At 34.2% G+C, this 16,883-nt stretch overlaps 1 protein-coding gene across 1 annotated transcript in view; it reads left to right on the forward strand.

The window, feature by feature from the left end:
* Positions 1 to 16,883, forward strand: part of Smchd1 (structural maintenance of chromosomes flexible hinge domain containing 1) — a 149,632-nt gene that overhangs the window by 22,400 nt on the left and 110,349 nt on the right. Inside the window, exons 4-7 of the mRNA XM_076836989.1 lie at positions 2,843 to 2,925; positions 3,544 to 3,674; positions 12,331 to 12,445; positions 12,539 to 12,658. Of these exons, the coding sequence (XP_076693104.1) occupies positions 2,843 to 2,925; positions 3,544 to 3,674; positions 12,331 to 12,445; positions 12,539 to 12,658 (449 nt within the window). The remainder of the gene's footprint in view (positions 1 to 2,842; positions 2,926 to 3,543; positions 3,675 to 12,330; positions 12,446 to 12,538; positions 12,659 to 16,883) is intronic.

Raw genomic sequence — 16,883 nt, forward strand, 5'->3', positions numbered from 1 at the left:
TGCTCGGTGAACACTGTACCCCTGAGCCACAACCCCAACCCTTTCTCCACTTTCTTAAGGTTGAATTGTCTCATGTTTTGGTACTTGGTCTTTTATCTTCTTTCTTCTTTATTTGGTAATTCAATTCCATACCTTTAAATACCATCTTATAGAAGTGACTTTCAAATTGAGGTGGGAAGAAATGGCCATTTTTAGTTAAATATTGAAAATAGTATTAGAATTCTTTCCTGAATTCTATTTTGATCCATATAGCTGCCTGCTTGGCACTACCACTAAGATGTCTGAAATGTGATCCCTGAATCCTGTTTGACAAATAATCAGTCATCGCTCATTCTTTCCAGTTGCCCAGACCAAAAATCATTTTTCACCACTTCTATTAATGCTACCTGGTCTGAGGTACCATCAAATCACCCTACTTGCACAGTGATCTCTTAATTGGTCACTTTCTCTTTTCATCCCTGTCCATGGAAGATTTGAAAAGTCAGGTTGTGTCATTCTGCTGAAAACAACTCATGATTTCTCATTTCGCTAAGAGTAAAAGCCAGAGTCTTTATAAACTACTAGGGTGTAGAAGCTTTGCTTTCTACTACTTTTCCCCCTTGTTTATTCATTCCACTCCAGTGTCATCCATCTTTTCAAATGGTGCTCTCTGTCTGGGATGCTCTTGTCCTAGATAAACCTAGGATTTGTTACTTCACCTCATTCAAGTATTGTTTATCTTTTACCTTTTCAGAACTTATTTAATTACTATATTGTTTAGTTCCTTCACTCTCCTATGGGTCTTTTAACCATAGCACATACCACCTTCTACTAAGCTATAGAATTTACTTTATTGTGATTACATTTTACTTTCTGTCCTCCTCCAGTAGAATGTTGAGTTCTTAAGAACAAGAATTGGTTTTGTATAGTTCTTAGAATAATGTGTGGCACATGGTATGTGTTTATTTGAATATTAAGTCAATCTTTAGTTATTTCCCTGAGGATAAAATTCTGAATAAGACTTTTTATTTTTTTTCCTGCCATCATTATGTGAATAAGTAGTGTTTAAACTCTTTCTTTGATTTCTGAGACTTTATAATATTTCCCTGGATTGTTTCCTCCCTGTTTTCTTGCTTCTGGTTCCTCTTGACTGTGTAGTAGTTGATTTTCAAGTCATACTGATATTTTCTTAGAAAAATGATCCAATGTTTAGCTATTATATCTATGCCAATGAAGCAAAAAGCTTTACCTCTCAGTTAAGCCCAGTATTTGCTCCCTATTTAATACCACTATTCATTAAACTTTATGTAGTTGCATAGCTTATATCTAAAATTGATTTTTTTTCTTTCCTCCTCTTTAAATATTCCCTTATGGGAAAAATGACCTTTCCTTTCTGGTTTTTTTTTTGGGGGGGGGTGGGGGGACAGAAATTCAAAGGTGTCTTAGATTTATTTCCCTATCTATCTTTCTCTCTTTTCTTTTTTTGGGAAGGGATATTGGGGATTTAACCTAAGGGTGCTTTACCACTGAGCTACCACCCCCAGTGCTTTGTATATTATTTATTTATTTATTTATTTATTTTTGTGATGTTAGAGATTGAACCTAAAGGGCCTCAGGCATGCCAGGGAAGCATTCTACCACTGAGCCACATCTCCAACCCTTATTTTGAGACAAGGTCTTGCTAAGTTGCTGAAGCTGGCCTCAAATTTATGATCCTCCTGACTCAGCCTTCTGAGTTGCTGGGATTATAAGCATGCACCACTGAGCTTGGCATCCTCTCCTTTTTTAATCACATACTAAGTTCTATGAATTTCTCCTCTTTCTCTTCTCCCCACCTTCCCAAGGGCACTCTGCCTCTGAGATATGGCCCCAACCCTTTTTTAAGAGTCTTTCTAAATTGTTGAAGCTGGCTTTGAATTTACAGTCCTCTTTCATTGGGCTGGGATTACAGGTATACACCACCATGCCTAGCTGAATTTCTTCTTTTTATTCTTTTTTCCCATTTACTAAATGTTCTATCTTTATTTTCTAGAGTTATTACCCTTAGCCAGATTCTTATATATATTATCTGAATCATGGTAACTTTTTGTAGTTTATGAACATTGCTGTCTTTTAAGTGTTTAGAGTGAGTGGAAGTGCTTGCTGGAGTGTGACTGTATTGGTTAATTACAGTTCTGTTTGGGTTACACTTCTGTGGAATTAAGACATAAATTTGGTATGTTCCTTTTCTTTCTAATTAAAAGAATAAAGTAGGAAATAATTTGAGTAGTGGCCTTGAAAAAATATAAATAAATTAATGCTGAGCCAATGATAAACTCAATGTCAAGTTAGTGTTGTTATAGAGAATCAATAGTAGTGTTCTGTCAGTTTTGAAGATGTGTTCTGCCATTTGACAAGTTCTGATAGTCTTTAGAATTCTATATCCAAAATAGTTCTTAAGAGATACTTGTATACAATTGCTTTATATTTGCTTCTATATCTCTGTTCCTACTTTTGACTTGCCCATGATATAATGACGTACATCAGATTTCTATTTGCTTTTGTGGTATGGTCTTCTGTTTGTCTCTTAAGTTTATATGTCTGTCTTTTTATTATAAACTCCTTGAACCAGGAGTTGTGGCTGGCTGAATTGTGCCGTATAGTGCTATACAAGTACTGGTTGATGACTGCTTTTTTATGCTGGTAGTGATTGGCGATGATGCCTTTTATTATGTATTTTATCATTAGGATCAGGATAATACTTTAATTCTAGCTCTTTGGAAAATAAGTGATGACTTTAAGGTACTTCAGAGTTTCTTCTGCTTTAAACTTTTATGCAAAGGATTTTAGGGAAAAATTAAGCAATAGTTTTTTCTTTTTTCAGCATTTGCTCTTGCAGAATTAATCGACAATTCATTGTCTGCTACTTCTCGTAACGTTGGTATTAGAAGAATACAGATCAAATTGGTAAGAAAATAATACTTAAAGAAATTTAGTATTTCTTTTGATAATAGTATAAGTTGATTGGAGAAAATTAGAAAACAGAAATTAAACTATAGTAGAAGTAATTATCTGATGTCTCTTTATCCACTTAAAATTTCTTCTTGGATTGTTTATTCTGTGCTTACGTGTGTACTTACATATAGCATTTTGTTTTTGTAATCTTCCACTCTCCCTTAATCGTACATTGTATATATGAGTATTGTGATATATAATATTCCATTACTCCAGAATGATTTATTGACTGTAATGAAAATAGCATAATAAGGCTTCTATTGCTTAATAGATTTTTTCCTATATTTTTGCTGTTAGAAGTAATGCCGAAATGATGCACATTCTTATACATCTTTGTACATGTCTCTGATTATTTTCTGAAGTTAAAATCTGAGAAATACTGTTTCTGGGTTAAAAGTCATGAAGAATTTTAAGGATTTTAATAGATATAGCCAAAGTGCCTTTCAGAAAATTATATTACTTTACACATTGATGAGCAATGTATGAGTGAACATGTTGAATGAATCACCTTTGATGTTTTAAATATTGATTTGATTTTTCCTGTCTTCTTGAACTTATTTTGTTTCATAGCTTTTTGATGAGACACAAGGAAAACCTGCTGTTGCAGTAATAGATAATGGAAGAGGAATGACTTCTAAACAGCTTAACAACTGGGCTGTGTATAGGTTGTCAAAATTTACACGGCAAGGTGACTTTGAAAGGTTAGAAAATCTTACTTTTTTTTTTTTTTTTTTTACAGGTAGCCATATGTTTTAATAGTAAGAACTCATATGCTTTTGTATACACATGATGAAAAGGTTTTGATGTTATCAATATATTTACTTTTTTAAATAGAATTTTTGTGATCAATAATCAGAAATAGAACAATATTAACATTTTACCTTTTCATTTAACAGTTCCTTTTGTATTTCTTGTGGTATGTAGGAGTTCTGTTGCATACTTTAAAGCTTTACACCTTTCATTACTAACTTAAATGTGATAAAAGCCTGTAGAGGAGTAGAAAGGTTTCAAAATAGGCTTTAGGGATTACTTTATTATCACTTGCAAAATTCCTAAAATTGCATGTGGTTCTGTGGAACTCATTATTGCTCTAATTTCAGGTTTCTGTTTTTAAAAAGTATTCACAGAACTGACTGTGGTAGTGCATACACTCTGCCAATTTTACTTAGTGAATTTGTACTAGTACATTTAATGTACTAGTTTGTTTGTTCTTTGTTCTTTTTTTTTTTTTAAGAAAAAAATTTTTTTTAGCTGTAAATGGACACAATACCTGTATTTTACTTATTTTTATGTGGTGCTGAGAATCGAACCAGTGCCTCACACATGCAAGCATGAGTCTACCACTGAGCTACAACTCCCGCCCCATTTCTTTTGTTTCTTATTTCTCTTTTCTGAATTTTGTGGATCACTTAAACATCTTTTAGTGTTCTTTTTTCTTTTTAGAGTTTATCTTGTTTTTTGGGACTGTATGCTATATAACTATGACTGTCTACTAGTATGGACATTTTACTTTTAAAGTGAATTGTAGGGATCTATCATAACTTATTTAGGTCCCTTAACTCACTTGATTTCAGCCATCTAACATAATTTTAAAAACTCAAGAAGAGGGGCTAGGGTTGTGGCTCAGCGGTAGAGCACTCGCCTAGCACATTAAAATGAGTAAAATAAAGGTGTTGTGTGCAACTACAAACTAAAAAAAATAAATATTAAAAAAAAAAAACTCAAGAAAAGTGAGCCCCTATTTTTATATATATATATGTATATATATATTTTCCCCCCCTTCATTTACTGGTGATATTTTTCTGTTTACTTTGATGTTAATATATTCACTTCAGTTTTCTTTTCAGTAGTGTTAAAATGGAAAATCTTTTTCCAGTCTCTTAACCTGTTTTCTTTATATTTAAAGAGGGTTTCATTTTAGCAAAAGATCATTGTATCTTAATATTTGACAATTTCTGCTTTTTAATTGAGATGTTTAGGCCACGTGCATTTAATGTTTTTATTGGTATGTTTGAACTTAATCGTAACATCTTTATTGTTTTTTTACATTCTTGTCTGCTTTATGTTGCTGTTTTTGACCCCTGTACCCCCAGACTCATTTCAAATAGTACCTTGCATGGGTATGATTCTACTTTGTCTTTCTTTGGCTTATTAGCCATAACTACATTTTGTTTTTTTCACTGGCAACTTTAGGATTATTAATAAAATGTCTCTTCAGTTTAACAATCTATATCGAGAAGTATTATTATGCAACTTAACATATAAGTACATCATAGGAGTAGAGTATACTTCCCATTTATATTATCTTGACCTTTGTGCTTTTGTTTTCATAGATTTTTCTTTTTGAAATTTATTATAAAAACCAAAGTATATTGGTATTTTGCTTTGAATAGCCAGTTATCTTTTCCTTTAACATAATGCTGTTTTTCAACATCTGACTTTTCTGGCTAGGGGTAGACACATCTGTTTATGCTCAGACAACACACTGTCCCTTTTTTTAAAAGTCTTTTAGTTGTTGTTATTGTTAATTTTGGTAAAATAAATATAGAATAAAGTTTGTCCTTAAAACTTTTTTCTTTTTCTGGTACTGGGGATTAATCCCAGGGGTGCTTTACCACTGAGTAACATCTCCACTCCTTTTTAAAAAAATTTTGAGGCAAGATCTGATTAAGTTGCTGTGGGTCTCACTAAGTTGCTGAGACTGGCCTTGAACTTTAATCATCTGTTTCAGCCTCCCACATCACTGGGATTATAGGTGTGTCCCACTGAGCCTGGCCATTATAACCCCCTTTTTGTGGGGGGAGGGGGTACTAACAAATATTTGAGTGGCTTCTTAAAATCAGAATGTGTCTAATCAGAATCTAAAATCAAAACTCTAAAAACTAAGTCAACCCAGTGACACTTAAGAAATGTGCTTTCTTACAGTTAAATCCAAACACAGTGACCCTAAAACTATAATGGGGAAATAAAGCTGTGATATGTTCATGTAGTATTTGTAGGTTTAGTGTCAAAATAGGTATGTGAATTAAAGGTGCTTAATAAATAATAAATGTTAGTTTAGATAGTATTACCTACAAAGCAGTTATAAACTTTCCCATTGCTTAACTGCCAAATTCAAAGCAAACATTTTAAAGAAGTACAGAATTATTTTGGCAAAATGAAGCCACAATTTTAGAAAAGGATGGTAGAACTTTAATATAAATCAAGTTTTGTTTGTGAAATTTTAATTATGTAACATTGATCCTATCTCTATGGTAGCTCCAAAGATTGATTGAGATGAAATATACTCTTTGGCTGTAAGAGAGAGAACATTCATTTGAGATTTAGGGTTAATGTCAGAACTTTATAGTTCATTTGTCTTGAGATAAATATATGAATTGTAAAGTTCTGCATATTTCTGGATATGGCCAAACTATAACATTTGGGTCCATTTCTGTTAAAACCGAAAAATATCATCTCTCAAAACTATATATGTAGTCTGTTTTGCTTTTTGTTAAGTTTATTCAACTTTTATTGGTACTTTTTTTTTTCAATGTTGGAGGTTAGACTCAGGGTCTCATGTACTAGGCAAGCACTCTAACCACTGAGCTATGTCCCCAGCCTGAGAATATAAATTGAGAAAAATCTATATTTTCTGATCATTAAATTAAAAAAATTGGTACACATATTGAAAAAACTGAACTTTTGTGAGTTTAATTTTTTATGTTTCACCTTCATGCTTGAAAATTCTAAATCATAGACTCTAAGATCATTTTTAAGGCCTCCCTCCTTTTAAAAAATTAATGGCATCATTTGAGTTATAAAGAGGACTAAGTATCACTGTTAACAAGAATCCTCATATATGCATGTTTACCCAGAACATATGTAGCTAAAACAGCACATTTGTTAATTTTGGCAATCTGTCCTTGTGAAAGATTTCTAAAGCTAAATAGAAATTGGAGTACTTATACAAGGCCAATAACATTTTAACTGAGTGCCTCTTATCAAGGCAAATCTAGGCTGAAGTGATGCACAACTACTTAACTCATGTAAAGACTTTTCTTTTTTTTTTTTAAATATTTTTTTATTGGTTGTTCAAAACATTACAAAGCTCATGGCATATCATCTTCCATACATTTGATTCAAATGGGTTATCAGCTCCCATTTTTACCCCAAATACAAGTTGCAGAATCACATCGGTTACACATCCACATTTTTACATAATACCATATTAATGACTGTTGTATTCTGCTACCTTTCCTATCCCCTACTATCCCCCGTCCCCTTCCCTCTCCACCCCATCTGCTGTGGTTTAATTCTCTCCCTTTTTTTTCCCCTTTCCCCTCACAAACTCTTATATGTAGTTTTATGTAACAATGAAGGGTCTCCTTCCATTTCCATACAGTTTCCCTTCTCTCTCCCTCTCTCCCACCACACTCGTCTCTGTTAAATGTTAATCTTTTCCTCATGCTCTTCTTCCCTGTTCTGATCTTGGTTGCTCTCTTTATATCAAAGGAGACATTTGGCATTTGTTTTTTAAGGATTGGCTAGCTTCACTTAGCATTATCTGGGAAATGGATGTAAAGACTTTCCTACACCAGTTTTATTTAACACATAAATATTTCTCATTCTGTTATGGCAAATAATTCAAATAATACTGAACTGAATCATTGCCTAATACAAGGACTTCAAATAAGAAACAAAATTATTTTTTAAAAAGGCAAAAGAATAAATGTTATATATGCTAAAGGGACCTGGAATCTGTAAGCTGGTTCCAAAAATGAGTTGAGTGTATAAAATCTGGTGAAATCTGAACATTACATTCTTGCTTTGAAGAAGGACTATCCAGTCAGCTGAAGGGGGATTAATAGAGATGTGTCTATACATAAATTTTAAGTTGTTATTGCTTGTGCAGAATTATCCAGATCTTCCCAAGACTGAATGGGCCGTTCCTGTGACTTTCTTCCTTTTTCGTATTCTCAAACAGGGTTATATGAAGTTCAGTTCTTGATGAACTGCTCTTAACATTGTTCTTATGAGCCAACCTGATGGGTGGTTCAGATTTCCCTTTGAGAAACAAAACTGCTGACCACCTACAGTAGGATATTATAAGGAGAAGTACTTTTCTCATCCTTCAGATTATGTATAATGTCTCCTTTCAAGACTCTTTATCATTCTTGTTTCTTCAAAAGGCTTAACTTTGAGGTGAAATAAAGGAGACTGACATCAAGAAATGAAAATTTAATTCAAATATGAAGAAAACTAGATTGTATACCATACACCCCCAGAGCATCTCTGTATTACTGCTGCAGTATGATTTATAGCACTGCTACAGTTAGTAGATAAATATTGGCAGCTTGAGTGAGTTCATCTCTCCCCCCTCTCAAAAGGCACCAAATAAATACTGGGTAAGAGTAGCTTGCTAGGAGAGTTGAAATAACAAGTTAACCAATTTCTGAAGAAGAGAAGGGACAGCTTTTATACTAAAAAAGAATTCCTCTGATCATGTTACCATCTCTTATAAAGAATTCAGGGAATTCAACAAGTAAAAAATTACATTATAGCCATTTTAAAGTAAATAATTTAGTGGCATTAATGACATTTGTAGTGCTTTGGAACCATTGCTATTATACATTCTTAGAAGTTTTTCATACTCCACCCCCAAATTTAAAAAACAATGTTCTGGTGATGAGCCCAGGATCTCAAACATGCTAGGCAAGTACTCTTCCATTGACCTATATCCCCATCTTTTTTATTTTGAGACAGGGTCTTTCTAAGGTTGCTCAGGCTGGCCATAAACGTGTATGTGTGTGTGTATGTGTGTGTGTGTGTGTGTGTGTGTGTGTGTGTGTGTGTGGTGTTTTTAGCTGAGATTGAACCCAGAAGCACTTAACCACATCCCCAGCCCATTTTTTCATTTTTATTTTGATACGGGTTTTGCTGAGTTGTACAAGCTGGCTTTGGACTTGAGATCCACCTGCCTCAGACTCCTGAGCTGCTGGGATTATAGCAATGCACCAGCCATCATGACCAATTTGAAAATATCATACTCACTAACTCGCCATTCTCTATATTCTCAGTGCCTGGTGACTACTATTCTATTCTCTGTCTAAATGAATTTCCCTGTTCTAGGTACCTCATTTATGTGGAATCATACAGTATCTTTTTGTGTGACTTATTTAACTTAGCATAATAATTTTTTCAAGGTTCATCTGTGTTGTAGCATGAATCAGAATTCTATTCCTGTTTATGGCTGAATAATTCCATTCTGTAGCCATACCACATATTTTTATCCATTCATTAGTTAATGGACACAGGGTTATTTCTAGCTTTTTGTCGAATACTTCTAAGAACATTTGTATACAAGTGTCTATTTCAGTCCCAGGTAAGTTTATATGAACACCAGATATTCATGGTGTATTTCTTCCTGTAAGTCTATCCATTATTGTTTTCCTCCCAGAAGATATTTTTTATAACTTGGATCTGCTCTTGATTTTTTTCTATGTATGATAAAGGGTGAGGAGTCCCTTCCCACTCACACCTAAAATAAATAAAATACATATTAAAGGGTATTTTTGCTGAGAATGGCATTTTAGGTTGACTCCTCTTCCACATTAGGTACCTGGGATTGTAACCCAGGGGCACTTAACTCTACTGAGTCATATCTCCAGCCCTTTTTTATATTTCATGTAGAGACAGGGTCTCACTAATTTGCTTAGGGGCTTGCTAAATTTCTGAGGCTGGCTTTGACCTTGAGATCCTCCTGCCTCATCCCCCAGGCCTCTTGGATTACAGGCATGTGCTACCATGCCCAATCTGTGGGTTGACTTTTTAAGAAATTTTTGGTACATTAAATATTAGTTTTTCTACTGATTTGCATGGTTTATGATGAGAAATCTGATGTTATTCCTACCTTTGTATCTTAATATATATTGTCTCTGACTCAAAAAAAGTTTTCTTTTTATCATTGGTAAGTATGTGTGTTGTATAGGGTCAGGGTGTGCATTTCTTTGAGAAGAGGTAGTGTGAACATTATGGTTGGAAATACATGCTTGTGGAGAGGCATTTTGAGAGTGTTGTGCAGGAATGGTATGTGTGTGTTGTGTGTTAGCAGATTTGTGTCTCTTAGATAGGGATGGGTTTGTGTGTAGGTGTGTTGTGCAATTTTATATTTATGTATGTGAATTATTAATATATCTTACCTAGTCAATATTGGCTGTATTTAGAATATTAACATATGGAGTTGGGACTTTTTATGCCAGTTAAAACATTTTTATTCCTATTTTCTGTTTTTGTTTTTGTCTTCTGTTTTCTATTTTTGTTTATGTACCACTGAGCTACATCCCTAGCCCTTTTTTAAACAAATTTAATCTAATTAATATTTTTTTAAGTTGTTGATGGACCTTTATTTTTTATTTATTTGTATGTAGCCCTGAGGATCAAACCCAGTACCTCATGCATGCTAGGCAAGCTCTCAGCCCCTGAGCTATACCCAGCCCCTAATTTATTTTTTGAGATAGGATTTTGTTAAGTTCTTGAGACTGGCCTAAAACTTTGGATCCTCTTGCTTCAGCTTCCCAAGTAGCTGGAATTCCAGGCATATACTGCCATACCTGGCTTCTTTTTAAAATTTATCTTTTTTTTTTCTTGTTACTCCTTTTTAAAAACATTTTATAATTTATGAATTTCTGATTGTCTTTGAAATTTTATAATACGTAATTTTAGATGTTCTCTCCAAATTAAGGACTTTAGGACCCTTTACCTCTGATACGTCCCTTCCCCAAAATCATACTTTGATTATTGAAAATATTCCAGTTTGACTTTAGAAATCCCACAATTTATATTCCATTTTTTCCTAACCACACTATTTTAAATATCTCACACATATTACTTTCAAAAAATTAACTTTGTATTTACCATATTATATTAATCTTTTGCATGTCAGATCGTACTTGGAGGTTCATTCCTTTAGAGCAGATTTCTTGGTGGTATTATCTCCAGTTCACAATTCTAGCTTGACAAATCTTTTTCTTTGGACCCTGTGTGGATTGTATTTCACTATCTTTGACTATTGCTGTCAAAGCCTAATAAGTGGTATTATCTTAACTGCTTGAACTCAGTCTATTTTCTATTTGTTCCTTTTGGTGTTAACAATGAGGTAGATTCCTTCCTTCCTCCCTCCCTCCCTCCCTCCCTCCCTCCCTTCCTTCCTTCCCTCCCTCCCTCCCTCCCTCCCTCCCTTCCTCCCTTCCCTCCTTTCCTCCTTCCCTCCCTCCCTCCCTTCCTTCCTTCCCTCCCTCCCTCCCTTCCTTCCTTCCCTCCCTCCCTCCCTCCCTCCCTCCCTCCCTCCTTCCCTTCCTTCCTTCCTTCCTTCCTTCCCTCCCACCCTCCCTCCCTCCCTCCCTTCCTTCCTTCCTTCCTTCCTTTTGTAGTTATAAAGCATGTCTTTATTTATTTTTTAAACTTGGTGCTGAGGATCAAACCCAGTGCCTCACATGTGCTAGGCAATAGCTTTGCCACTGAGCTACAGCCCCAGTCCCTAGATTTCTTTTTACTCATCCTTTTTTGGGGCTCTATTGGTTTTCACAGATCTGTGGAGCCAGGGCTTTGAGAATATTTGTTCTATCCCTCATAATTGATTTGAGAATATTTGTAGGTATTATCCATTCTCTATCTTTGTCTTTTTCTAAGAATACATTTAAACTTGGTTTATTTTCTTTGATTATATCTTCCTGTTCTTTGATTTTTCTCCAGCTATGTCATATGTGGTTTTTAATCTTTTTATTTTTTTTGGTGGTGGTGGGGGAACCAGAGATTGAACTCTTGACCACTGAGCCACATCCCCAGCCCAATTTTGAATTTTATTTAGGGACAGGGGTCTAACTGAGTTGCTTAGTGCCTTGCTGTTGCCTGAGACTGGCTTTGAACTTGAGATTCTCCTGCCTCAGCCTCCAGAGCCACTGAGATTACAGGCATGCGCCACCACGCCCTGTAATTTTTAACCTTTTTCATTGAGTGTAACAGTGGTTCCATCCTCATCCCTAATTGTTTATTTCTGATATTGGGAAGTGTTGTCCCTGGTGATCTTCCCTATATTTGAAAGACCAGTGATGCCCCCTCTCCAGGGTGCTGTTATTCTACATTGGGAGTTTTCCTTAGCTCATCACTTTCCATGCTACATGTAAATGGAAATATTTTAACAAGTTTTGAAGTGGCAAACAACATTTTGAAGTGAAGGTCCTAGAGGCATAAAAATATGTAAGGAATTATTTATTTCTGTTTGCTGAGAGGTTTGGAGGCCAAAATTGCTATATAATTTCTTTAGGCACTTAAGTAGATTGTTTAAAATCACTGCATTGATGTACTATTTTATTTTAGTGATCATTCAGGATATGTTCGTCCAGTACCTGTGCCACGGAGTTTAAATAGTGATATTTCCTATTTTGGTGTTGGGGGCAAGCAGGCTGTTTTCTTTGTTGGACAATCAGCCAGAGTAAGTAGAAAGATATCTTTTTACTTAAATTATTTTGAAGTTGACCTGTGCAATTATTAGCAATTTTTAAAGTCCTCTTTTAATATTTGACAGATGATAAGTAAACCTGCAGAGTCCCAAGATGTTCATGAGCTTGTACTTTCTAAAGAAGATTTTGAGAAGAAGGAAAAAAATAAGGAGGCAATATATAGCGGATATATTAGAAACAGAAAGGTACAATACACTTAATTCATAACTGTAAATTTATTCCTTTGGACAGACGATAGGACTGAACTTTTTTCTAATTTATTGCTAAGTTGCCAACGTCGTTTTAAAAATTTGAAGATATGATAATTTTCAAATGAGTTACGTAGTTTTTCATTTTTTCTTTAATCATGTTAGTGGCAAAAATAATTGTTTTTGTGCTTCCTTATAGTAAAACTCTTCCTGTAATAAATTATATTATAAAGCCTAGTAAGCTTTTTGTAAATTGCTCGTAAGAAATGTAAACTTTTTTACTTGGTGTGAATTTGGGTTTTAAAGTCTTAGTTAAAAACTGATCATGGAAATGATGTAAAGAAACTGTGATATGTTAGTTGACTTTCAGAAAATCAGAGCTCCAGAGAAACAAATGAGATTCTGTTGCAAGTTTATATTTAAATTGTCTTTTTAATATGACAAATATTTAACAAATTTGGATCTTGGAGGTGAGTACATAGAATTTATTGTATATTCAACTTTTCTTTTGAAACATTTTAAAATTTCTCATCTTAAAATCTCTATTTTAAAGTAATTTTGAGCATTTTAAAACTTGTTTTCTGGGCTGGAGGTGTGGCTTGGTGATAGAATACTTGCCTACCATATATGAGGTCCTGGATTCAATCCTCAGTACCTAAAAGAAAAAAATTTTTTTTATTCCAAAATAAATCAGAAAATTTTACAGGAAAGAAAATGAGAATATTGCCAAATGTCATATAATATTTTGGTGACACCCCCCCCCCCCCGTGTCTTTTTTTTTTTTTTTTTTGGTGATACTAGAGATTGAACATAGGGCCTAGCACATGCTAGGTAAGCACTGTACCACTGAGCTACATTCCTAGCCCTTTATTTTATTTTGAAATAGGGTCTCACTGGATTGCCCAGATTGGCCTCAAACTTGCAATTCTCCTGCCTCAGTCTCTGGAGTAGATGGCATTATAAGCATACATCACTAGGCTTGGCCCAATCCTATTTTTAAAAATATATAACTTATAGCTTTGATTCTACATTTCTTTTTTTTTTTTTTAAGATGTTGATGAACCTTTATTTTATTCATTTATTTATATGTAATGCTGAGAATTGAACTCAGTGACTCATATATGCTAGGCAAGTGCTTTACAGCTGAGCCACAACTCCAGCCCTGATTTAGATTTCTTATATTAACATTTAGAGTATTTTATAAAATGTGCAATATATTTTTAATTGCGCCACAATATTTCTTATTTGTAGGATTGTACTATAATTAGAAAGATACTGCCATGAAATCTTAATATTTTGTTAGAATTTTAATAGTTGACAATAAATTTAAACTTTTAAAATGTCCTTGGTATGTGTTCAAGATTAAACTCAAAAGTCACTTAAGCTTCAAGCAGTTGTGTATGAAGGAGCTATCTGCTCAGTTCCTTATTTTTAGGAAAAAAGGAGAAAAGGCAATAAAATGTTGACAATTTGATAGGTATAAATATTGCCTTTTCTTTTATTACTGCCAAGTTGAATTTATTTTTATGTCTTTTAGCTACTTTTACTTTTTCTATAATTTAACATTCTTCTGCTCAGGAAACTACTTTCATATATTCCACTTTATAAAAAATTTGTATATATTTAACAAATTACATATTTTGTAATGTATTTGCCAAATTACATATTTTGTAATATATTTTCCTAACAGACTTCTATGTCTTCTATTTTACCATCAAAAAGCCTTATTTAATATATTGGTGGAAATATTAATTGCCATGTTAAAACTAGTTAAAAGGGCTGGGGTTGTGGCTCAGTGGTAGAGTGCTTGCCTAGCATGTGTTAGGCCCTCTGTTCAATTTTCAGCGCCACTTATAAATAAAATAAAAGCCCATTGACAACTAAAAAAAAAAAGCTTAGGCATTAAAAAAAAAACACTAGTTAAAAAACAAATTGAGAATGTAAGTGTATATTATGAAGCTTGAACAGGGCAGGGTCTCATGGATCATCTTTTCTTTGCCAGCTAAGTGCATCCCAACAGGCATTTAACAGGTAGCAATTGGTACTTGTTCTTTTCTTTTACTGAGCAGTTTTTTCTAGACTAATTTTTTTGAACTTCTATCCCTGACCGTTTAGCCATTTTCAGAATGTGGGTGAAGTTGGTGTTACTCCTTTCTTCCTTTTTCTTTTTCCTTTTCTTTCTTTTTTGGGTACTGGGGATTGAAACCAGGGATACTTTACCAGTGAGCTACATCCCCAGTCCTTTTTGAAATTGTTTCATTTGGGGACAGGGTCTCATTAAGTTGCTAATCCTGGCCTCAAACTTGTGATTCTTCTCCCTCAGCCTCCTAAGTATCTAGGATTGTGGGCAGCCACCATCATGCCCAATGAGCCTGTCGATCTTCCATCTGTAATTAGCAGTCTTGGCATATACAAATGTATATGCCACTTAGATACCAACAATTCTCCAATCTGTTTTTTTTGTCAAGACTTTTTTGTTAGGATTATGATATTGAATCAGGCTGAGTTTAAACCATCTGATACTTTAAACAGTAAAGGATTTAATTATTTAGATACTTACATGAGTATCAGAAAGACCAAAGGAATAATCAGTCAGCTGAACCTCCTAGAGTGATGCCAGGACATTCTGAACTGGCCTTGGAGGGGGATGCTGTATCGTCTGTAATTTTGAAGTAGGAAGACCTCTGCTGGGTACCAAAGAGTTGGAAAGATCTCATTTCCACAGTTGCTCCAACTGAAATACAAAATTTCTGGTTATAACCAGTGTTTTAGTGGCCTTTGGATACTTCGAAGTTGAAATCTGGTTACTGGTCCTTCAGGGTATGATAATAGAAAACCTTTAAGGTATTTCTAGAATTGGTTTCAGTCTTAATTTTGCTAATACATCTAATTGTTGAAAACACATTTGCATGCTCAACCCAAATAGCTGGGGAATAATACTCTTTTGGTTTTCCAAACTTTGTAGCCCCAAAAAGGCACAATAAAAGATGGTAGGAATGAATATAGCTGATTACATCCAGTATATCCATTTCCAGTTTCATGTAGATGTCCTTCCCAGGTGTTCCACAAGTAACTCACTTTTGGTACAACCAGGTATGGTGGCCTATACTGGTAATCCCAGGAACTAAGGTATCTGTCGTGGGAGGATTACAAATTCCAGGCCAGCTTCAGCAATTTAGCATGAACCTAAATGTCTTAAAATAAAGACTTTAAAAAAAAGGGGGGGGGGAGTGTGGATTGACACTGGGTTCATTCCCCAGTAATGCAAAAAAAAATTAAAATAAAATAAACACACACACACACACACACACAGTCTTTAAACCTTTCTTTCTACCTGCTTCTTCCCAACTACCCTTTTTAATTATTGACTTCACAGTTAGAACTGACAATCTATGTTGCTAGGCATTCACCACATTTAATTCTGTTTTTAAGAATTGTTCCTTTTATCTGCCCTCTTTTTTTCCTTCACCCATTTCCAACTGCTCTAATTCAGTCTTTCTACTTTCATCATTTATTTACCATATACTCTAAACTACCTTGATTTCCTTAAACTCTCAAAAGTCTGAAATATTCCTATTCTGTCAACTTCTAAATGAATGTTGTCTTTTTTTCTGGATGGTCCTTGATTTATATCTTTAGTGTGGTGTGTTATTTTGTTTATTTTTTTCCCCATTTCTTACCAAGTGGAATTTTATAAAGAGCAAGGACTCTAGTATTTTTCTTGAATATCTTATCTTTCTTGGGCCCAGTTTGAAGCATAGGATTTGACATTGTGGATAGCTTTTTCCTCCCCATTGCTAGGGATTAAACCCAGGACATCACACTTGCTGGAAAAGCACTCTACCCATGAGCTGTGTCCTCAGCCCTTGATAAATATTTTATATAAACTTGCATCATTAGTAAAATCAAATCTGCTGTTAGTATGTATAATTTATAATATTAGTAATTTAATGTATAGATACTTAAGAATGGTTTTTGAAGTACCTTTTTTTTTTTAAGTAATACATGATTGATTTCCTGGTGGTTTTGTGTTTACCTTTACAGTTTTTATATAAATGGCAATGTACACAGTATATTTAAGCATATTTATACACAAATATTCATGTAATTTTTCACACAATAGACTTTTATGTTAGAAGTTTATAATTCTTGTCCTTAAATCTCTCCCACCTCCCATCTGTAAGCTCTTGACATTTCTCTAAAAGTGGACTGGTGCCCAGGA

The sequence above is a fragment of the Callospermophilus lateralis genome, chromosome 17 (assembly GCF_048772815.1).
Source record: "Callospermophilus lateralis isolate mCalLat2 chromosome 17, mCalLat2.hap1, whole genome shotgun sequence".
NCBI lineage: Eukaryota > Metazoa > Chordata > Mammalia > Rodentia > Sciuridae > Callospermophilus > Callospermophilus lateralis.